At 33.9% G+C, this 22,710-nt stretch overlaps 2 protein-coding genes across 10 annotated transcripts; one reads left to right on the top strand and one right to left on the bottom strand.

Annotated features, from left to right (window-relative positions):
* Positions 1–291: 291 nt before the first annotated feature.
* Positions 292–7,683, bottom strand: LOC112708130 (membrane-anchored ubiquitin-fold protein 3). 4 transcript variants are annotated; one of them, XM_025760284.3, is made up of 4 exons: positions 7,485–7,683; positions 7,088–7,281; positions 2,478–2,648; positions 292–844 (listed from the first exon to the last, which is right to left on the bottom strand). In XM_025760284.3, exons 2-4 carry the CDS (start codon positions 7,215–7,217, stop codon positions 789–791), a joined length of 357 nt encoding a protein of 118 aa, XP_025616069.1. In that variant the 5' UTR covers positions 7,218–7,281; positions 7,485–7,683; the 3' UTR covers positions 292–788. The 4 variants fall into 4 exon arrangements, with proteins under 4 accessions (XP_025616069.1, XP_025616070.1, XP_025616068.1 ...); XM_025760285.3 differs by having other exon boundaries at positions 7,088–7,306; positions 7,485–7,652; XM_025760283.3 differs by having other exon boundaries at positions 7,353–7,628.
* Positions 7,684–14,849: 7,166 nt separating this feature from the next.
* On the top strand, positions 14,850–20,719 carry LOC112708129 (RNA pseudouridine synthase 7). 6 transcript variants are annotated; one of them, XM_025760276.3, is made up of 12 exons: positions 14,850–15,138; positions 15,231–15,274; positions 15,388–15,465; positions 15,926–16,026; positions 16,113–16,200; positions 16,913–16,991; positions 17,223–17,305; positions 18,105–18,170; positions 18,680–18,736; positions 19,152–19,262; positions 19,767–20,005; positions 20,371–20,719. In XM_025760276.3, exons 1-12 carry the CDS (start codon positions 15,021–15,023, stop codon positions 20,480–20,482), a joined length of 1,176 nt encoding a protein of 391 aa, XP_025616061.1. In that variant the 5' UTR covers positions 14,850–15,020; the 3' UTR covers positions 20,483–20,719. The 6 variants fall into 6 exon arrangements, with proteins under 6 accessions (XP_025616061.1, XP_025616064.1, XP_025616060.1 ...); XM_025760275.3 differs by having other exon boundaries at positions 14,861–15,138; positions 15,359–15,465; positions 15,931–16,026; XM_072201783.1 differs by having other exon boundaries at positions 14,887–15,138; positions 15,931–16,026.
* Positions 20,720–22,710: the final 1,991 nt, after the last annotated feature.

Raw genomic sequence — 22,710 nt, 5'->3', positions numbered from 1 at the left:
CATGGTAATAACAAGTGCAAAGAAACTAAATGAGGTCAACATCATGGTAATAACAAGTGCAAAGAAACAACGGTGTTAAGTCTAAATATCAGAAAATTCAAAACGAATTTGGATTGGTTGAGTGGTCAGCTCACTCATCCATTTAAACAAATGTTGGGAGTTTGAATCCTACCTTGCGCATACAACAATCCATTAACCAACGACAGACCCTTAAATAGAGTTTAGATCCGCAGCATGGATTAATCATTGGCCCATCAGGCCGAGGAATACCGTGAACAACAAAAAACGGTCTAAATCTCAAAAAAGTTTATGTAATTCATCTTTGATTTGTATTTTTTCTTTTTCATTTTTAGGGCCATTAATAGTCAAATACTGCCTAAGAATAGAATTCCTGAGACTTACCAATATACCCACCCATACACATGTTTAACAAAACGTCATCATACCCAATGAATGGTAGCAATAAGTGGCTATTATGTCATCATCAATTCTTCAGAACTTTGTAATAAAAGAATGACATTTTTTGAGAAAGTCACAACTACTAAGACACTTCTTTTTTGTGATAGGGTATCCTCCATCATCATAATATAATATTATAAAAAACTATATATGTATACACATACTTTACACATTGAATGTTGAAAACTGAAAACACAAGAGTTTTTTTTTTTTTCCTTTTTTTTTGGTCCAAGCATATTGATGATTTCTGTAGTTTACCAGTGGTGATGATACTTGATACTGATGAATTAAGGATTGAGGATGTCCCAAAATATGAAACCAGATTGTCCTCACAAAATGGAACAAGCACAGACAATCTTCTTGGGTGAATCATCAATCTTCTTTTCTGTTCATGAAATGATATCCAAGAAAAAGAAAATGTCATTCTGGATAGTTTCTGCAATCCTTCAAATTAAAGCATAAATCTACAGTTGATCACATGCAAAAAACACTCCTCAATGCCCCCATCACATGTGAATTCAAACTTTCATCTTCATAATCTTGAGATGTACTATTAGTGTAAAGTGTTTAGACTATCAACCTCTAATATTTTAGGGTTAATTACACTTCATCCCTTGTTAAACTTTACAACATATGTAGTTTAGTCACGAAACCTTAATTGATTTCTATTTTCATTTTTAGTGTTTCTGTTTTTAGAATTTTACCAAGAAAAAGTTGAAAACAGTGGAAATAACAATATCCCATTTTTACTATTTTCAATTTTTTCTTTACCAAATCCTGAAAACAGAAAACATTGAAAATAAAAACTCAAACCAAACAGATGCTAAACTTTCCTAAATGTGCATCTTACCTAAAATAAGTGAAGTATACACCTCATCTTGAACTTGGGATTATGTGCAAAACACTCCCTTCTCTAAATATGTAAGTTTGACAACCTAAACTTTGTGAAAAATTAATGGAAAAATTGCCAACATGACGATTTTGCACATTCGGGCAAGTCCGATGGATTAATTTGCATAATTTTAAAGTTTATGATGAATGATTCTCCTCCTTACCCTCCACATTATTAGAATAGAAAAAATAACAATAGAAAAAAGCCTTACCCCATTATGATGCATCACTTAACCAAAGAAAGAAATGTGCACAATGGAACAATGGTAAGAGCTACATTATTGTTTGACTTGAAAATATAACCCAAAAACAGCAATCAATAATAAATCAGAAGCAGTGGTTGGATGGTGTGGCAAATAATCTGTTTCAAGAAGAAGTAATATATGATAACCAATTTTACATAAAATGGTATCTGACCACCATATACAGAATAGGAGGATAAACACAAAAACATGATAACTCCCCCATTCATATGCTACTTATTTTGGCATTTGTTATTGACATTTCAGATCAAAAGAACTGAAGATTCCTTGCTTCCTATACAAACTGCTCCAAATGTGCAAAAATAAAGATTCTCATTGACACAAAAATATTGACCAGCTTGTTCATACCTAAAACTAGCACTTGATATTATAAATCAGGTTAGAATGTCATGGTGAAAAAATGGTATTATCAAAAGCCTGTCACATGCATCTGCATGACCTATATTAATTTTGGTTATCATCACCTAGTTTCCTTTGACATTCTTGACCCAAATTTTGACATGAAAAGAAAACTTAAAAAGAAAAAAAAGATCCCATCTGTAGAAATCTATGGAAATGAGTAGGGTGCTCCCACAAACTATGGTTTTATTCCAGCTTTACATCATCTATTTGATTTTAAAAAATTGAAATTTGAAATACTCTGGAGAGGAGCTTAAACCAATCCATCAATGAATATTAGGGGACATGTTAAATTAATAACCACCGCCAAAAAGAACAAATATTCAAACAAATATGATATATAAACAGCAGTAATTGATGTAAACAATTAGATAAATGATAAAAAAAATAAAAATATCTGATGTCCCAAATTTAATGTTACTAAAACTGGTGCACTCTTATATGTATAAATCAATACAAACGTACCAGGTTTTGTTTTTGCAGGAGATGGCTGTACAACAACATGCATTATTATGACACCGCCTGCAACATCAGCAAATGGTACTTTACATTGACCAACAGTCTTGTTGTTTTCCAATATTTTACCAGAATTAATCAATTTCACTTCATTTGCTGCCTTTGGGGTGACTGTTTTGCCTACAATCAAATGGGGGAAAAAAAAAACGAGAGAATATGAAACTAAATAGAAGGAAAGATACTCCATAAGAATGATACTCAAGATAAGAGCTTTATACAACTATAGCTATACCTTATTCTAAATAAGGTGTAAACAAGAACCCAATTCAGCCACACAAGTAATCATTTGTAAACAAGTTGATTGAATCAGTAAATACCACATTTTGTTACAGATAACCATGATTAATTCCCCCCTTATAACATCTATTTGGGTAAACAAATAAGGGAATTTCATAGGGTCCTCAATCTGAAATGCATGATAGCAAAGTGAAGAACTTAGCAAGCAAAATTTTCATTTCAGTTAGGCCAAGAAAAATATGTATTCTGTGTTATTTCTTATTTGATATCATGTATTTTAGTTCGACATAATTTCTTATGGTCCTAAGATTGACATAAAAAGACAAAGGAGGGCCTTGGGTTTGTAGTATAGCAAAAGGCAGGGATATGTCCCTTAACCCATCCATTTGATGCTGGTATAAGGGAAAGGAACAATGGGCTAAAACCCAAGAGCTCTATTGTTGAGAAAGGCACCAAAAATTACTGGCTCTTTCTAAAGTTTATGGGATTTACAACCAAAGGTAGGGTGAAATCAAAGGAATGGATCATATCAAATCCTTAGTGGTGCTTAAAGCAATTGTTTAGCAACCAAAGTTATTGAAGAATTCAGACTGTCAATAGAAAGTATTAGTTCATTCATAATGGAGGTAGGAAAGACCAAAAAAACACAAAAAAGATAAATAAAAAGGAGATGGAATTTGAAAGTGCTGGTAGTGTAAGATAATATAACATCTGTTTCCCCTAAATGAAGCTTGAGGGGATGAAGGTACTTCTTGGTCTTGACTTGTAGGCGATTCTTGGAGGGGGAGAAGATAACTTCCAAGAGCTGGAACTTCATGAATGAAGCAGGGAAGACATGACTCTTGAGGGTTATCCTGCCTTATGCAGAATCTAAATCTTATGGAAAACCACAATGGTGTTGAAAGAGAATGAAGAGAAGTATTACTTTAATGAGAATGGAATTTTTTCATTCGAAATTTCACATGATAAAGTCCTGTATTATTTCTTTTAGCATTGATCACGAAGGTGAAACCATGTGTGGGATGCATAAGAGTATAATCAACGGTGTAAAATAACACGACTTGGTCATATGGATTTTGCTTGAGAGGATCCAATTCGATTAGTTACCTCATCCAAAAGCATCAGCCCAAGGGTCATCAATTTCTTTCTAAGACGTGCCACAAGCATTACATGAATTCCAAGACTTAATCTAACTTACAAGATTAAGACCTATAAGAGAGTAAAACAATGCTATTATATTAAAGGAGGATGAAATCCCAACCAAAAAACTCCAAAGATATCCTCACTACCAAAAGAATGAGTCTGAGAACAAAAGTGGCTGAAGTGTTACATGCTAGAGCTATAAGGCATAATACCAGAAAAATTTCAAAATTTCAATCTTCGATGAGCTTCACGATATACTAAGGCAAATCTCCTTACACATGGCTTGATAACCAAAATCCACTAGTGCCTGAAATTTGGAAGAGGAATGGGAATTATTTAAGCTATTAACCAATTGGCATAACCAAAAACTCATAATACCCGTCATAGGGATGTCTTACAAAATTTGTTCTCAAGCCATGGTTGAGGAGATCTGACTAGGTATTTTTGGATGACATGCTTATATACAGCAACAATATGAAGCATATAGAGAAGATTTGAGAATTGAGATTAGTTTTGGAGCTGTTAAGACAGTGTCACTTATTAACAATAGAATAACTTGCAGCTTCAGGCAGTTTAAACTGGTGCATCTAGGAGGAAATCTTCAATAAAGGGTGGCAACTTACCCCAAGAAAATGTAAGCCATAGAGGAGGAGCCAACCCCCACAAGTTTGAAAAGGGTTGGGAGGAATCCTTCGGTTAACAGTACTATAGGAGGTTACTTAAAAAAACATATGGTAAGATTGCTTGACCTATGACCCAATTAACTGTGTGTTAAGTACCTAAGAAAGTCGGAAACCACACCTTAAAAGTTAGCTATTGAGGGGAAAGAACCTTCTCTTTAAATACAACATCAAACATCCCATACTACCTGATGTGGGACTTTGGGCACTGCAGAATACCCAAGTGGGAATAGAGGAAGATTTGATCACAGATGAGAAACTTAAGTATTATGCAAGAGTTACTATTAATCCAAACTCCCGTCAAGGTCTCCGAGTGCAGAAGGGAAATTGAAGTAGGGCAGAATTACCTAGGGGATCCTAGAAAATCCCTTTGTTAATGCAAGAATAGAGAGAATCCCATGACTCGCTTCACTTTCAACGGATCACTCCAAATTTCAGAGAAACTACAGAAGAATATCAACCCTATTGTATTTTGAAGGGCTACATATTTAGCACTTTCTCCATAAAGCCTCCCGCACCTATTCTAGCTAATACATGGACTGATTTGTATATGGATTTTGCTATGAGGGCTACCAAAGACTATTATGAGCTTGGATACTGTAATGGTGCTGGTGAATCAACTCACCAAATTTGCACATTTTGTTGCACTGCTCACCTGCAAAGGGTAAGCTTTGATTCACTACTGCTACCACCCTCCATCAATGGACAATCCGAAGTGGTAAGTACTTAGGTGTCTTTCTGATTTTAAACCTGAGAGTCAGCCAGTGGTTGAGTTGTCCAGAATATTGGTATGACACCAATTACAATTCAACCTCAAAAGCTAACCTATTCAAGATTTGATACAGGTATGAACCAACTGCTGCAAGATCAAAATCAGAAAATGCATAAAAATAAGGAGCTCTTTCCTCAAAACAGGATGAAAGTTCAGGTGCATATACATAAAATAGTCGAAGCTGGAATTTGGGAAGAAAGTTTATATAAAGATACAGCTTTATAAGTTGCAGTCCTTGTCAATAGAGTGAATTGAAAATTCAATTAACGCTTTTATGATCCATATAATATGAAGCCAATGAAAAGGTCAAGTGGGAATAAATGGCAGAGGAAGTTAACAAGTCAGCAGGAATTACAGGTCAAATGGCAGAACCTCCCACGCTTTGGAAACTCGTTGGATCTTACATTCAATGGGGACTTCCTACATTTCACCTTGAGGATATGATGGATTTTGAAAGGGGATGTTGATAGGAACCCCAAGCCTACTAAGGCAAAAAATTTCATCAAATTTTATGAAAGAATAGGAGTAGAAACAAGAAGAGGTTGTTAAGCTAACTAGGTGAGAAAATTTGAATGGTCATTTATGCCCAATAGTAATATACATGCTGGAAGTTGAATTTCCATGCTGGATAATCTTACTTTACAAGCTTCTGAAGTTGAATTTCCCTGCTGGAATATTAGTTCCAATAGTAATATACAAAGTTTTTTTTTTTTTCTTTCTTCCCTTATGTGAATAGGAGCTAGTTGTTATCAAGGTCAAAGAAAGAGTTCAAATTATCAAAATCAAATGTAATACTTGTAAAGGTATAAGCAAAACAAAAGCTTTCTATTCATAAGCAAGAAATTTGTGATGAAACATGCATCTTGCAATATCATGCTTCACATAGGAATTGACATCCATATCCTAATTCCTAAATAGGTGTGAAGGTTGGAGTTGTTGCACCAACTAAGGCATGTATGATGAATGACTGTTGGGACTAAAACACTGCAAAAAATAATGTATGGAAGAGGATCGGAAAGGAAAAGGAACGAAAGCATGGAAGCTTTGGTGCAGCCAAAACCTAATTTTGGATGCTTTTCAGAAGAGGGGACACAAAAGGAAAATGAAAGTGTGTGTGAAGGAGGACGGACTTCCTCTTCTTTGCATGTTTTAAGGAATGGAGGGGTTCCCTCCTGTTTGTTCAGTAGTTGAAATCTATGCAAAAACACTTCCTCCTGGCTGCTCAGAGTTTCGGCGAGGAAGTGTTTTGGGACCTTGAGGGAAAACAAAAGATCACCACCTCATTCTTTCCCTTTATATATATCGAATGATACCAGCCGAATCAAATTTTACTTGACAAAATAACTACAGAAGCCAAAGAAACCAAAGCTACCATAATTTAGCTTTAAGAAGAGACTTACAAATGCTGAATCCAACTGTAAACTCCCAAAATTAACTAATTACACAAGCCTGATATGCATATTTACATCACATGATCACACATAAAATGACAAACTTATCAGAAACAATAAAACATAGTATCAAACATTAAAATTCGACATATCAATGCATTCCCCTACTCATATGAATCAATAATCATGAACATACAGCAACTAATATAGCTCAACAAGTGAAAAACGCAAAATCAAACACCCAAAAATGGACATAAACACTAAGCAGCATCAAAACACCCAAAAAAAAAAGCGTAATTCAGGGGAAAAGTAACCAAGTGATGATGAAGTTAGAACCTTTTGGCCAATCTGAGACAACCCTTTGTTTGAGAACATCAACTGTGGCTGCTGAAGAGTACCTGAATGGCCCCATATCAGACCCATCGTACAATCTGAACTTTATGTCCACCAACTCCTCTTCCGGCATTTCACTCCAATTTCAATTTCTTCTTCTTCTTCACTATTCACTTTTCTTCTCCAAACCCAAGTTCCTAAAAATTTTCAATTGAAGTGGATCTGTAATTTTGTAATCATAATCATACACACAGAGAGAAAAACTTACCCAAAGATTTGAACTTTGATTTTTGATTTACCAAAAGCAACAGAAGAACTAAGAACTAAGAAGACCCAAAAGTTAAAAAAGAATAAAAATTGTGAAAAAAAAAGAAATAAAAATTTGGAATTTGTAAAGTGCCTTGGTGGATGAGTGATTCTCTCAGAGGAAGACTTGTTTGACTTCTCTGGGGATTTGGGAACGAAGCGAAAATGCTCTTCTTCTTCCTCTTCTCTTTTCTTCTTCGACAGTGTTTTTGTTGTAATAATAATAATAATAATAATAATAATAATAATAATAATATAATAATAATAATAATAATAATAACAAATAACAAATAGATCCTAATTTTTTTATCTGGGATATAAATAAGTGATTTATTAATTAAAAATATAAAAATATTTTTTATTATCTAACCTCTAAGTCTTCCGTAAAATATGAAAAATTTAAATATTTTGCATTTAAAAAATTTAAAAACGTTATTACATTTTTTATTGTCTACAAATTTAAATATTTTTAAATTAAAAAATTAAAAATTTATTTATTTATTTTCTAATAATAATAATAATAATAATAATAATAATAGGAAATATATGACGGACAAATGTCACAAATTCTATTTAGGAGGAAGACTTTGGATAGAAGAAGACTTGGATTTTTTTTTCTTAATTGTGTGTGTCTACTTAGATTTTGCATTAAGAAAAAATAATGCATGCTTTAACTTAGATGTCACAAATTCTAATACTCACATGATTATTTTTTCTCCTTGTATGTATGATTATTCATCTATTTAAAAATCATCATTTTAGCTTAAAATTATGTTTATTTTTTATCACACACGACTTTTAAATTTTAAAATATATTTTTTTATTGCATATAAAACTTAGCACACTATTATTCTGACCAACTCACTTTAATCATATGATTTATATCATTTTCTATTTCTTCATTATCTTAATTTTTTCTTAAATAATATAATTAATATATTTAAAAAATTTTTTAGTATAATCTTTTTCCAATTTTACTTTTATGTTAATATTTTCTCTTTTGGTGCAAAAATTAAAACTTCATATACTTCTTTAGTCCTTCTTACTATAATTTATACGTAAATATATATTTCTAAAACTTATATCTACAAATTTAACTTATCATTTAAATCATTATGTGATTCTTTTAAAAATATCATCCACACAAAAAATAGATTAATAAGTATCACATGAATTGTTAAATTTTTGGGAGAAAAGATAATATTATATGTGAAGATAGTCAAATTTTTGCATTGAAGTTGTTGTTACATAATACAAGAATCATTCTATTTATAGGATATTACCAACTAACCTCATAAATATTATCTACTAACTACTAACCCATTACTAACTTAACTTTCAATTACTAAAAACTTTGATAATATTTTAATATGCTCTCGCAAGCTGTGGATGGAAGATGTCAATAATCTCTAACTTTGATAAGTTTCGATGAGATGGTTAAGGAAGAGGCATGCAGCGCGATAACGCAGAGAAAGAGGGGTGTAACGCGAGACGCAAGGAAGAGAGAGGTGCGGCGTGGGCCTGTCATGACGAAGAGGAGGAACAAGTCCTCTGGTCTAGTTAGGGGAAGACGTGAGCAACGTACGGTGATACAGAGGAGGAAGAGGCGTGTGTCGCGGGCCGGCGATTCTGATGGAAAGAAGTAATAGGATTTTTGCTCTATTTCTGTGTTTGAGAGTGAGACAAGAGTGAGATAACAAAAAAGGAGTAGGAAGAAAAATAAGGGAAGAAGAAAGTGGACATCGGGAACGCTGCAAAGGTGGCCGGCAGCGGGGTGAACAAATAGATAAAGAAAGAGAGAAAAGGGACAAAGAAGATAAAAAGAAAAAGAAGTGACAGTGACAACAAACTTTGAGAGGCACGTGAAGACGCGTTTCAGATCTCAATTACCATAATTTTGGGTAATAGTGGGAGAGAAGGAATGAATTAATGAAATAGCAAAGACAACACTAGGTTATTGCAACGCTCCATATTGAAAACAGATGATTAATTTAGAGGAGAACGAATATAGAACGGACTAGTGGGATCTTGTGCTACGTTAGAAGATGATTCTGCTATTAGAGAGGAAGAAGATATCGGGGACTGATTATTTGAGTTTGAAAAAGAAGCATGGTGATTTTTCACCAAAAAATTAATGGCTTATCCTTTTCAAAGAAGATACCATGACTCTGATATTATGTTAAATTTTTGGGAAAAGAGCAAAATAAGATTATTTGTGAAGATAATGAAGTTGTTGTTACATGATACAAAAATCACTCTATTTATAGAAATATTACCAACTAGTCTCATAAATATCCATCTACTAACTACTAACATTACTAACTTAACTACTAACAACTTTGATAATATTTTAATATAGATGCCACCTAAAAATAATTTTAAAAAATAGAGGTTAATAAACTATTTTTTAAAATATTTTCTCTTTTCTAATATAATGTATTTTTTTCTGTTTTCTCATTTTTTTCTTTTTTTTTTGCATATGTCCGTATATTAATTTTTTTATTAATAATCAACTTATGTTTTAAATTTCTCTCTTCTTTTTTCCTTAACTTTTGTCTTTTCACTACTTTATAGTATAATTAATTATAATTCATAAATTTAAAAATAAAGACTCATATATAATTGTTCCTACCATGCTCTAATGCAATGGCCAGATCCAATTAAGCTCAAAAGGCCCAATCCAAAGGGTTGGTCTTCACTGCTCACCTGACTTCTCTAAAAGAGGTCAGATTCAACATGAGCTGGCAATTGAACTTATTCAAATAAGTAACTGCCTCCTAAAATCTCTCACCCACTTCTAGAAGAGATATCTCAACGACCCCAAAATAAAGGGAAGGTTATCCATCATCAAAAGTGGAACTACTCCAATTGTGGTTATTGGTTCACCATCTATATATACACTAACACACTCAGGTAAAACTAAGTTCTAATCTTTAAAACCTGCTTAACCCATTGCTGACTTAGGCATCGGAGTGTCTTTGTAGGTACCACCCCCATTCTTTAAAATACACAACTCGAATAGCGGCTTCCAAACGCAAAGCTAGTCGGAGACCCCATCCTCAATCATTTGGGCCTTCCCTTTGAGCCCAATCATCCGGTTCTAGGTAAGTCCCGGAACATTGGTGCCGTTGCCAAGGAACCTGGAAGATCAACCAGTGACGGCAGACGACCAACAAGAAGATGGACACACCGCATCGGAGTATGAGCAAGAACACCAAGACGTGGTTAACAACGACAGGAAAATAATATCCCTAAAAGAAAAGGAAGAACAACACGGCGAAGATCCCTCCAAACCCAGGGATCAAAAAGGATTTTCTCTAAAGTTCATCAGTTCGGAAAAGATGGACAGCCCCACTCTGTTGACCTAATGGGACTACTACGTGGTCACCAAGATCGGCTAGAGTACCTAGAACATGAGTTGGAACGACAGTGTGAAGCGGAACGAAGCCTAAGGAGAGAGATCGAGCGACAAAGAGAGCTTGAAGAAAAGCTCTCAAGGCTGGAATCCAATCTCCGAAATAAGAATTCCCGCAGAGATCGAGAAGACACTCCAATAGGAGAAGAATACCCATTCATTGAGGATATCATGAGGTCTAAAGTTCCCAGAAACTTTAAAAGCCCCGATGTGGACCTGTATGATGGGGCGACATACCCGAAGCACAACCTCGGTAATTTCAAAAGTCGGATGTATTTAGTCGACGCATCAGATGCCACTCGTTGTAAGGCTTTTCCGACAACCCTAACAAAGGTGGCCATGAAGTGGTTTGATAGCCTCCCCCCAAGGTCGATAACCAGCTTCGATGATCTCTCGTGCAAGTTCCTCGAGCAATTTTCAATTAAAAAAGACAAGGTCAAGCACGCTCCTAGCCTACTAGGAGTAAAACAGGAGGTTGGAGAACCCCTGAGAGACTACATGGAGTGGTTCAACAAAGCGTGCTTGGAAATCCAAGATTTACCTACTGAAGCAGTAATAATGGGCCTCGTTAATGGACTCCGAAAATGACCTTTCTCCTAGTCCATCTCAAAGAGGCACCCGACTTCCTTGAGTGATGTACAAAAACGGTTTGGAAAGTACATCAATATGGAAGAAAACGTCAGGTTACAAGAACCCAACTGGCGACTAGGGCACTCCAACCAATCAAAGGAAAAGGAGATGGAGCCCAAGAAAAAGGAATAAGTCGGGTCTGAGAGGCCCAGAAGATATCATTCCTACACTTCCCTACGAGTTTTCCTAGTCAATGTTTATAGGAAAATTTGTCATACTGAAAAGCTACTTCCCCCGCGACCAATAAAGAACAAAAAGGGGGGAAGCATCAATGAATAATGTGAGTACCATAAGTTGTATGGACATTCCACTAATGATTGCTACGATCTGAAAAATGTGATAGAAAAACTGGCCAGAAAAATTCGATTAGACAGATATATCATAGAAAGTTCGGACAATTATGTGAAGAGAAAAAGAGACGATGAAGGCCACGGACGAAGAAGTCCGCCCCCACAAACCCCCCGAATGACATATTCATATGATATCGGGAGGCTTTGCAGGAGGATGGGTGACCAAATTATCTCGAAAAATACATTTGAAATAAGTCTACCAAGTCGGGAATGAAGGACCCGACCTTCCAATCATTTTCTTCACCAAAGAAGATGGACAATGTATTGTGCCTGGGCACGATGACCCAGTAGTAATCACCATGATTCTCGCTAACGCTTATCTACATATAACTCTAGTGGATCAAGGGAGCTCGGCAGACATCCTGTTCAAGCCAGCATTCGCCAAGCTGAGACTGGACAAGGAGGAGTTAAAAGCCTACCCTGACACTCTCTTCGGATTAGGGGACACTCCCATTAAACCATTGGGCTTCATTTCTCTACACACCACTTTTGGAAAGGGTGTAAAATCCAAGACTCTAAGCATTGACTTCATTGTCGTCGATGTAACTTCTGCCTATAACGCCCTGATAGGCAGAACAACCCTAAATCGGCTTGGAGCAGTGGTTTCTACCCCCATCTTTTCATGAAGTTCCCAACACCGAAAGGGATTGACACCATCAAAAGAGATCAGAAGTTGACGAGAAAGTGTTACAACGAAAGCTTTAACCTAAGAGGTAAAGGCAAAGAAGTCAACACTGTTGAGCTCGGATGAGTCCGAGTTAAAGAAGAGTTACGACCACAGCCTGGAGGAAAGACTGAAGAGATACAGATAGGACAAGACGTCGGAAAGAATAAGGCATGTCCAAAAGACCCATATCCTCTACCAAATATTATACCCTAGTGGTCTCCAATTCGGGGTATCAATACTTGTCATTCATGGATGCTTACTCAAGGTATAACCAAATCCCGATGTACAAGCCTGGCCAAGAAAAGACGTCGTTCATCACGTCCAGGACAAATTATTGCTACGTGGTCATGCCATTTGGATTAAAATAAAAATGCAGGGGGCCACATATCAAAGGCTGGTGAATAAGGTGTTTGCACCTCATCTGGGAGAGTTAATGGAGGTATACGTAGACGATATGCTGGTGAAAACCAAGGATGACGCCTGCCTCTTGGACGATCTCTTGAAAGTCTTCGGCACCATAAGAGCACACGGGATGAGACTAAATTCCCATAAATGTACCTTTGCAGTGAATGCTAGAAAATTTCTAGAATTCATGCTAACACAAAGGGATTGAAGCTAACCCCGACTTAAACATCCCCGAATTCAATTAATACTCTAATCCAACTCGCAAATAAGAGATCGGACTTGAGTATGGGCACTGTTTCTACCTTGACCCAATGCAATGGCTAGACCCAATTAAGCTCAAAAGACCCAATCCAAAGGGTTGGCCTTCACTGCTCACCCGACTTCTCCAAAAGAGGTCGGATTCAACATGAGCTGGCAGTTGAACTTATTCAAATAAGTAACTGCCTCCTAAAATCTCTCACCCACTTCTAGAAGAGATATCTCAACAACCCTAAGATAAATGGACGGTTATCCACCATCAGAAGTGGAACTACTCCAACTGTGGTTATTGGTTCACCATCTCTATATATATACACTGACACACTCAGGTAAAACTAAGTTCCAATTTTTAAATCCTCCTTAACCCCTTGCTAACTTAGGCATCAGAGTGTCTTTGCAGGTACCACCCCCCATTCTTCAAAACACACAACTCAGACAGCGGCTCCCAGATGTAAAGCTAGTCGAAAACCAATCCTCAATCATTTGGGCCTTCCCTTTGAGTCCAATCATCCGATTCTTAGATAAGCCCTGGAACAATAATTATATTCATGTAAAATTAATAATTAAATATTATAAAATAATTTGATATGTTCATGTGTAGTCATAACGAAAACAACTTATAGAACGATGTCGTTCTACGTTTATTTTTAGAGACAGGACAGAACATGACACTGAGACAGAGACAATAGGATGGAGACACTAAAAATTATCTTTTGTGTATTATGTTTGGATACGATGTACAAGACACTAATGTAATGTCTAATAGTATGTTTGGATACACATGGACAAGACTAAAATATTATATGAAATGACTAAAATAGCCATGTGATTCCAAATTTTCTATATTAAGTACAAACTAATTTAATAAAGGATGAGTATATAGGAGTACAGACGGAACTTGAAAAAAGTGTTTGAAAAGGCAAAAAATTTTAATAAAAAATATAATAGTATTTATATTAAAATAAAATTTATAAATATAATTATTTTATTTTTAAATTTATTATTAATATATAGAAATACATATGATTAAGATTAACAAAAAAATAAATCAGAATTTGATTAATAAAAAATTTTGTTTAAATTAATAAGCCAAATTAATTTTAAATAAAAAATCAATTTTAAAAAAAATCCATTTTTATAAGAAAAAAATTAGTTTTTAACATAAAAATTTATTTTTATTTAAAAAACTAATTTTTTAATTTAAAAACTGATTTTTCTTTTAAAAAAATTAATTTTTCTTTAAATTATATAAAATCAATTACAATTTATAATTTTTTAAGTATTTTAAAAGATCAATTTTATTTTTGATAATATTTATTTTTTAAAAATTTTAAGATTAATTATTTTTATTATTATTTTTATTATAAATTAAATAATATAATATAAAGTTAAAATGGTATTGAAGTAAAAACGACAAAAAGAAAAGAATTATCCACCCCAATGGATAATTTTATAAAAAAGAGAGGGTACTTGAAAAAGAAAGAAATAGAAAAAGAATAAAAAAAGAAATTACCTCTTTGAGAACAACGCAATAAAAAAATAAAAATAGATAACAATGAAATAATAAAAAATATTTCTGGACAAAAAAAACAAAATTTATAAAAAAGTCTGAGTCCCTCTTACAAATTTTGTATCTATTATTATCTTTCGTAAAAAAATAAATATAAAAATATAAAAAATTATCTCAAAAACAATGTGTTCAATATTTATATCTCTACTCACCAAATTCTACACGTATAAGTATGGTGCATCCGAAAACAAACGCTACCTTGAGGCTTTAGCTACGCCGCACTGAAAACAAAACACTGTCGTTTTGATAACCGCATGACACTATCCAGTATCCAAGTTCCAAGCTTGAAACTTGAATGCTTTTTGGCGCACCCAGTGGAATCATAGGCTCATAGCATGAACAAGAGGAAGAGAGAAGAAGAAGAAGAAGAAGAAGGAATCAGAATGGGAACGGATATCGTGTGGCAAACCCCAGCGAATCCCCCGCACCCTCACGACTACATCTTCCGAAACGGTACCCTTTTCATTTCCTTCAATTCATAATCATCAACTACTTATCACACTCTCTGTTACCTTCATTCCCTTTTTGTTTAATAATTGGCGCAGGAATTCGATATGTTAAACCTTACTACTTCGAATTCATAGCTCATGTTAGTTCCTTTTACTATTTCTCTTATCTATTAATTATAATCCAATTTATCTGTTACATGTACGGTGTAATGTAAAAACCCTAGAAAAATGGTGTATTTTTGGCTGGTGTCAGGTTAAGAATCGATGGGCAGGGAAAACTATTGTGGATTTATTCGCCCAAGAGTTCAAGGGTCGACCTTATGAATATTATGTAAGTATGCAACAATAACTACCCTTTTGCTCACATTTTTTAGTTTGAAGCAAAATATCCTTAATAGTTAGTAATATCATTCCTCCATGATTATGCATTTGAAATTTGTTTCTTGCATTTTTCTTTAAAGAAATATTTTAACTTTTAAAAATAGAGATTAAAACCGTTAGAGGAGAATGTAGTCAAAATTGTCAAATTATCTACGTTTCTCAGTTATTAACTTCACACGAAGACAGTTGTATGTGAGTCTCCACCTTAAAAGAAATGGCAGATTCATAGTTTGGGGGGGGGGGTGGGGGTGGGGGTTGGGAGGATACAACTTATGTATTTCATGTTATTGAAACTTAAACTTTATGTCTATCATTAAAAAGTTCCCCCTTTTGTATCATTAACGAGTACCCTTAGCAGAACCTCCAAAGGAAAGAGCGGCTTTTTAATACGATTTAGTGTCTTGTTGTAGGTTAGTGCAGTGAAATGTGGAAGGATTCAAGTTGATGGTGAGAGGGTACCAGTTTCATACATAGTTAAATCATCACAGAAGATTAGCCATTTCGTACACAGGTTTGTCTTTGCACTGAAAGATTTGCATTTTTACTTTTGTGGTTTAGAAGTGATTGAGCTTGAAACTGATGCCGCAAAGGTTTTAGGCATGAACCGCCTGTGATGGCTTGTGAGGTTCCGATTCTCCAAAAAGAACTAGACGTGCTGACTGTTTGTAAACCTGCATCTGTCCCTGTAAGTATGCATTAACAAGTGGATTAGTTACTTTCCCCGAGTTTTAAAGCTGCCATGTTTAAGTAAAATACATGTTGAGAGAATGAGAACATTCTTCCGTCATTTGTTCAAACCATAAACTTATCAATATGGGAAAGTGAACTATATTTGCTAGTCACATGATGTTCTCATCTAAACTTATATGAAAAACAGCATAAATTGTTGTATGTACCTGCCACGAATATGTAATGTTGCCATCATACAAGGCATGACTTTTTCAGTATAACTCTCATGTTAAGCGGTTATTCCCTTCATATTACTACCAAAGATACATAAGACTTAACAAGAAATAGCAAATTGTTAGTAGTGACATCTTTTTTTGGGTTTTCAATTACCACCAAAGGTGTGGCTGAACATATCTACGTGTACAAGTGTTTAGTCAGTTTCACAAGGATGTTTGTTTCTCCTAATGTTTTACATGCATTGGGTTTTCATTATCATAATATCTGCCAAGTGCGGAAGATGGATTATGGAGATTAGCATGTTAAATTAAATCATTAACATGATGATGCTTTTATGTAATTTGAATTGCTTCGTGCAATTAGAAGAAAACAATATCTGGATTTTAATTGGGTTATCTTCTAGTTACCTAAGGAAATGGTAGATGCTTCTACCTGATCGTTTAGTTTGTATGTCATCGATGCTAAAGCCGTGAATTTTAGCTGTTAAATAGGTTCATCCATGTGGTCAATATCGTAAGAACACTGTTGTTGGCATCCTTCAAGCTGAGCATGGGCTGGCACCTGTATTTCGTATCCTAACAGGCTGTTTTAGATATATTTTATGTCGTCGTCGTCATCATCATCTTCTTCTTCAAGAGAAGTGTCATATATGATATATGCCGATAAGGTGTTTGATTTCCTGGCCATAAAATATAGCTTTCCCTTGTGCCTTTTTGTTGTTATTGTTTGGGGGTATACCAACCCAGATCTGTAGACTTTATCCATTTGTACCTGCATTTTCCCTTTACATCATAATCTCAGCTGTTCATCGACTAGATCGCCTTGTGTCAGGACTTCTTATTTTAGCCAGAAATGCTTCAAAAGCTGACATTTTTAGGCAGCAGGTAAATTTGCACATTTGTTGTTCCCTATTTATTTCCTATAAATCAGATAAATGGTGGATTTGTGTAATTTTACATGAACATGACATATACACTGTGCAGCAATACTATATATAAATATATGATGAAATTATTTGACTAAATAGGAGGTGCCATGATTTATTTAGCAAACCTAATTTGACTGAAATATTTAATATTGCACCTTATAGTTAAAGTGATGTACATAAAGAACTATTGATGGTACTTTCTGTATTTATTACCATGAAGTTATGAAATATAATTAATCTGATTTTGTGAATTGAAGTTTTCTGTTTTTTACTTGCATGTTAGTCTTTTCTATTTTCTGAACTGCAGAGTTACAATGCCTGCATGTAAATTTAATAAGGGGTATATAGCAAGTTTACATGTGTACTTTTGCTTAAATTTCTTAAGTTTAGGTATGTCCAGAGATGGCTGGTTTTGCAGTCAAACTAGATTTGTAAATGACAGTTTGATTATTGAAAAATGTTTTATATCTGCAATTTGTGCGAAGAGTATCCCATTTAGTTTCAGTTGACAATCATGTAACCTATACTAAAAGACAGGGATGCTTGTATAATGTAATTGTCAACTGTTGGCTCGAAAAAGTAAGTACATTTTCAAAATTTTGGTGAGGCTTGCTTCCATAGCAAAGGGGAAGAAATGAAACAACATTTCAATTTCTCGTGTCATGTTATCAACATTCTAATGAGTTCATAACATATAAATCATTTGGATTTTTTCTTTTTCCAGTACACTATAATGTAGAATTTGATTGCTACAGATTGAAGGTGGCTTAGTCCGGAAAAAGTATATAGCAAGAGTAGTTGGAGAATTTCCCAAGGATGAGGTATTTTGTTATTTGAGCTGAATATAATATAGCAATTAAATGATGTATTTGTCACAATCCGAATCACAAGCTGGAGCAAATTTAATTAAAAGCTAGAGTTGGAAAGCAAAAGTAAGCATATTTATATTTGTGATAGAGAAAATTAATGAAGCACCTTTTTTTAGTGGTGTTGTCATGCTGCGGAAATTTATGTAGTATTACTCTTCGTTAGAGGATTGCTGTTTATGAAATTTACTAATTACTAAGTTGCCAGCCCAGAATAGTTGTTCTGAAAACATTGTTTTTGGACACATTAAAGGAAAAAAGATCACTTGATTTTTATTTTAACAATTGTACATGGAGTGTTTTTTAAAGAATCTCAAAACAAACATGAATAATCAAAGTCTCGGGCAAATTCTCAAGTTCTACTCACATCATCTGTTGATTTTATCTGTAAATAAGTAAACGATGTTCTGTTAGTTAAGATTGTGATACTCTTCTCTTCACTTGACTAAGTTTTTACTTTTTAGCTAGTTGTTGATGCCAATATAGACTATAATGCTCGGGAAGGGAGGAGCACAGCGGAGGTGAGCACCTTAATCTCTATAGCTGACAGAGGGTTTTGGTAGCTAGTTCCAACACTTCGCGTATGTTTTTTTATGCATAACATCCGTCACAACTGCATCAAAATATAAGCAATTATTTAGGACTGCTAAACACTCTTCCTCCCTGTTTTCTACCACTTTAACCATAAGAGATATGACTAACCACTGATTCACTTAATGGTTAATACTTGCCCTATTTATTCACATGTTATGAAAAGTTAGTCATTCAGCTACGAAATTGATAACTAATGCTCAGCAAAAAGAAGTTGCCAGATACTTTTAGGAGGTTCAACATGAAGTTGATACATTCAGTTATTGATGAATAAACTCAGGGATGAAAAGTCTGGAAATTACTTTACATGATAAATCTGAATAAATATTTCTTTCATTAATGCAGGTCAGAGACTCTGCAAAGGGCAAGGCAGCCTCTACAAAATTTACTCGGATTTCTTCTAATGGTGCTCAGAGTATTGTTTTATGTGAACCAATCACTGGTCGTACTCATCAGGTAGGAAACTATCAGGTTAATATGCGATCCGGCTTGGATTAATACGAACCCCTGAGAATTCACATGCATGTTGGATTTTATTTTTTTGCTTCCCTTTTTCATTTTTCCTGCTGGTGATGATTTTGATATGTGGTTCTATTTGTGTCTGATATGTTCTTTGTTGAGGTGAACTCTTGCCGCTATGTGGATGTAAACATATGGCATTTTTAATGCCGAATGTGCTGACTCACCATTGATGTGTTGCGACAATGACAACACTTTCTTCAGTGGGCCGCACGTCAGCAATGTTGCTGCACGTCCATATTGTTGTATCGAACACTTTGCTTGTCAATGAAAGTATTCTATTCATTGCCAATAGAGGGAATAAAGATAATAGAATAAAAACCACAGATGCATTTGAAAATCTGAAGTCCACTATGGATCAAAGGCATCCTGCATTTGATCGTTGTCCACTTATTACAATATGAATATATAAATGCTAACAAACACTCGCCCCTGGTGTAGATTCGTGTTCATTTAAAGCATTCGGGACACCCAATAGCCAATGACATGCTGTACATATCAGATGAAACTGTCAATCGATCAAGTAAAGGTTCAAGTGCTGATAGATCAGCTTGCACATCTGCCACTGCTCTAACATCAAGTATTGAGGAAAAAGTCGTCAATGATTGTGAAGAGAAGTCCAATGTGGGTTTTAGCATTGATCCCATGTGTACAAACTGTCCAAATTTGGCACCAAAAGGGTAAGAACCGTTTATCCCAAAAATAAAAAAATTTGCTTCTTGTTTGTAATGTAAGTTGTAGAACAAACCTTTATGATTAAATGCTGCATTCAAATCACAAATGATATCCTTTTTTTTCCCTCAGTGTTGACAATATTGCTCTTTCTACATAGATATGACAATATTGCTCCCAATGAGTTTTTTATACTATTCTATTTTACTTTATACTTTTTCCCCCATGCTTTCCAATTTTTTGTTTTTGGTTGTGTTTAGTTTGTAATGATATGTAGAAGCTTAGTGTTAATTTTCAGTTTGTTAGCCAGCATCTAGTAAGTCATGATTCATATGATTCCATTCCGAATTTCCTTCTGGTTTTGTGATCGCAGATATGATACCGACGAAGAAGGTCTATGGTTACATTGTATTCAGTACTCTGGCCCTGATTGGACATATGAATGCCCATATCCTGATTGGGCCAAACTCACTCAGACAATTTAACTACATTTTCCATTGACACAATTTCACATCATTTTGAATGTTGCACATTGTTCTAGTTCTGCAGGGTCAGTGCACATGTTCTTTAATCTTTCCTGTTCATAGGAGAAGAGAATGTGTATTGTTCATAAACTGTTTGAGGCTTTATTTGGCTAATGAGATAGAAAGGGAAATTTGTATTGAAATATGAAAATGTCTTGATTATTCATTATTCATTAATTTGAGTTCTAGTTAGCAAAACTCATCATTGTACTAATTGTTTTAGATTTTTTCTTGGGTATAGAGTGTAGTAGAAGAAACATATGATGATGCTGTCCATTTGAAGATGAACACGTTTTGTTAGTGCATTGTGTTCTTGATTTTTGTGTTGCTAAACTTGATTGATTTCCTTACATTATATTTTCCTACAAAGTCGGTTCAAAAGGGAAGCCAAGTTTCTCAAGTCATGATTTGTAGTAGTAACAACAGCTGTCTTTTGCTCTCTAATTTGAAACTAATATCTTTGATTGGGTTGTTGAGTGTTTTAGTTAGTGGTTGTTTCCTTTCAGTATTGTTTAGAAGTTTGTGTGTTTTCTTTTCCTTTGTTTTTTGAACTTTTCAAAGTGGTTGCTATTTTGTTCTCTAGTACATAATGTACTTGGGATATGTTTGGTTGGGTTAAATATTTTACACAAAAAACTTATTTAGGTATATATATATATATATTGGCTTTATTCTCACTTATTTCTTACCAACAACCAAACATTAGAAGAAATGGAGCATAAATAGATATAACATATCTACAACCATATTACAGCATTAAGCATATAATATCTAGAAGGGAAAATCTAGTTGTACTCTCTAATAGATATTCATGTTTAAACGCCTAACTTTGTAGTCTTCTCATTTGTTTCAACTTTTTCTTTATTTTAGAAAATAGAAAATGTTCTGTATATATTAAAAATTAATCATTATGTATTTGTGTATATTTATGTATTTTTTCAACAAAAGAATGAGTCAGCAAAATTATTAAATTTATCATAATAGAATAATTAAATTTGTTATAGTTGAGTAATAAAATTTATTTATATCAGCTTAGTCATTATTTACAAACAGTAAATGCTTTTTTGTAGTGAGTGAGTGATTTTTGATATGTATGTAGCATGATCATTTAACACATCGATTAATTCTCTCTTATGTGTTACGCGAACATTGGTCATGGAATATGTTCTGTCTAAGATGGAATTCGCGAACAGTGGTCATGGAATATTTTCTGTCTAAGATGGAATTCAAACTCCTAACTTCTTAGTTAAAGAATCATAATAAGTAATCAGATAATACTTGGCTAAATAATTAAGAACTTTAACTATGTGAGTTAGAAACTGAAACAAAAAGAGTTGAGAACCTATGTTTGGTGTTAAATGTGTGGTTTCAATAGCATTATTCTACCTAAAAAATGAAAAAAGGGACTTAAAAGGATGTGGCAATATGCATGATAATATGTAGTAAAGGACTAAAGGGATTTTTCTTTCTTGTTTTTTTTTTTTTAATGCACAAAAGGGAGATTTTGTTATACCTAACAAGGATTTATTTTGGTCCATATTTTGATGATACGTTAATTTTATTTTAGTGGAAACATCACTTGTAATTTCAACTTGGCTCTTAACAACTTATATACTCACTCTTCAATGATCACGTTTAAATGATCTATTAATCACTAGTAATTTCATCAAATGATTAATTTATTTAATTATATTGTTAATTACTCGCATTAAGTGGATAATGTGATCTCTTATATTTGTTTATACTTGAATTTGGTTAAAGTCAGTGGGTGGTACCCATATCCCACTTAAAAGTGCAAATTTTCAATATTCTATCTTTCACTTCAAGTGATTTATAAATTATAATACTTGAATTTTTGTTACCATCTTTGAACTAGAATATCTAAAGAAGGTTCGTGCATTCTTATATTGAGTCTTTTACTTGATAAAATAAAAATAAGATAATTCTTGAATAAACAAATATTTCATTGGTCATAGTTGCAAAATTCTCCAATTACCAATAATAAAATAAGAATGAATTCATTCATTAGAAAAAAAAATATATTAAGATTAATATATGCTTTTCCTTTTTCTTTATATTCGGATACGGATACGTATACTCAACCAGATAAGAACTAATCATGCAAGTTTCATTAATGAAATCCTCAACCAAATAAATTCTAATCATGTATAGTCATTAATGATAATCAA

The sequence above is a fragment of the Arachis hypogaea genome, chromosome 8 (assembly GCF_003086295.3).
Source record: "Arachis hypogaea cultivar Tifrunner chromosome 8, arahy.Tifrunner.gnm2.J5K5, whole genome shotgun sequence".
NCBI classification, from domain to species: domain Eukaryota; kingdom Viridiplantae; phylum Streptophyta; class Magnoliopsida; order Fabales; family Fabaceae; genus Arachis; species Arachis hypogaea.
Note: the sequence above shows the minus strand (reverse complement) of the source record. Positions and strands in the feature narration are given on the sequence as shown.

What these genes read in the sequence shown, in the direction of transcription:
- LOC112708130 (XM_025760284.3), bottom strand. Translation starts at nt 7,217, where the DNA reads ATGCCGGAAGAGGAGTTGGTGGACATAAAGTTCAGATTGTACGATGGG. An exon ending in TGTCTCAGATTGGCCAAAAG is followed by an intron (nt 2,649 to 7,087) that starts GTTCTAACTTCA and finishes ATTTGATTGTAG; the next exon opens with GCAAAACAGTCACCCCAAAG. An exon ending in TCCTGCAAAAACAAAACCTG is followed by an intron (nt 845 to 2,477) that starts GTACGTTTGTAT and finishes TTTCATGAACAG; the next exon opens with AAAAGAAGATTGATGATTCA.
- LOC112708129 (XM_025760275.3), top strand. Translation starts at nt 15,021, where the DNA reads ATGAACAAGAGGAAGAGAGAAGAAGAAGAAGAAGAAGAAGGAATCAGA. An exon ending in GTCGACCTTATGAATATTAT is followed by an intron (nt 15,466 to 15,930) that starts GTAAGTATGCAA and finishes GTTGTAGGTTAG; the next exon opens with TGCAGTGAAATGTGGAAGGA. An exon ending in TCACTGGTCGTACTCATCAG is followed by an intron (nt 19,263 to 19,766) that starts GTAGGAAACTAT and finishes CCCCTGGTGTAG; the next exon opens with ATTCGTGTTCATTTAAAGCA.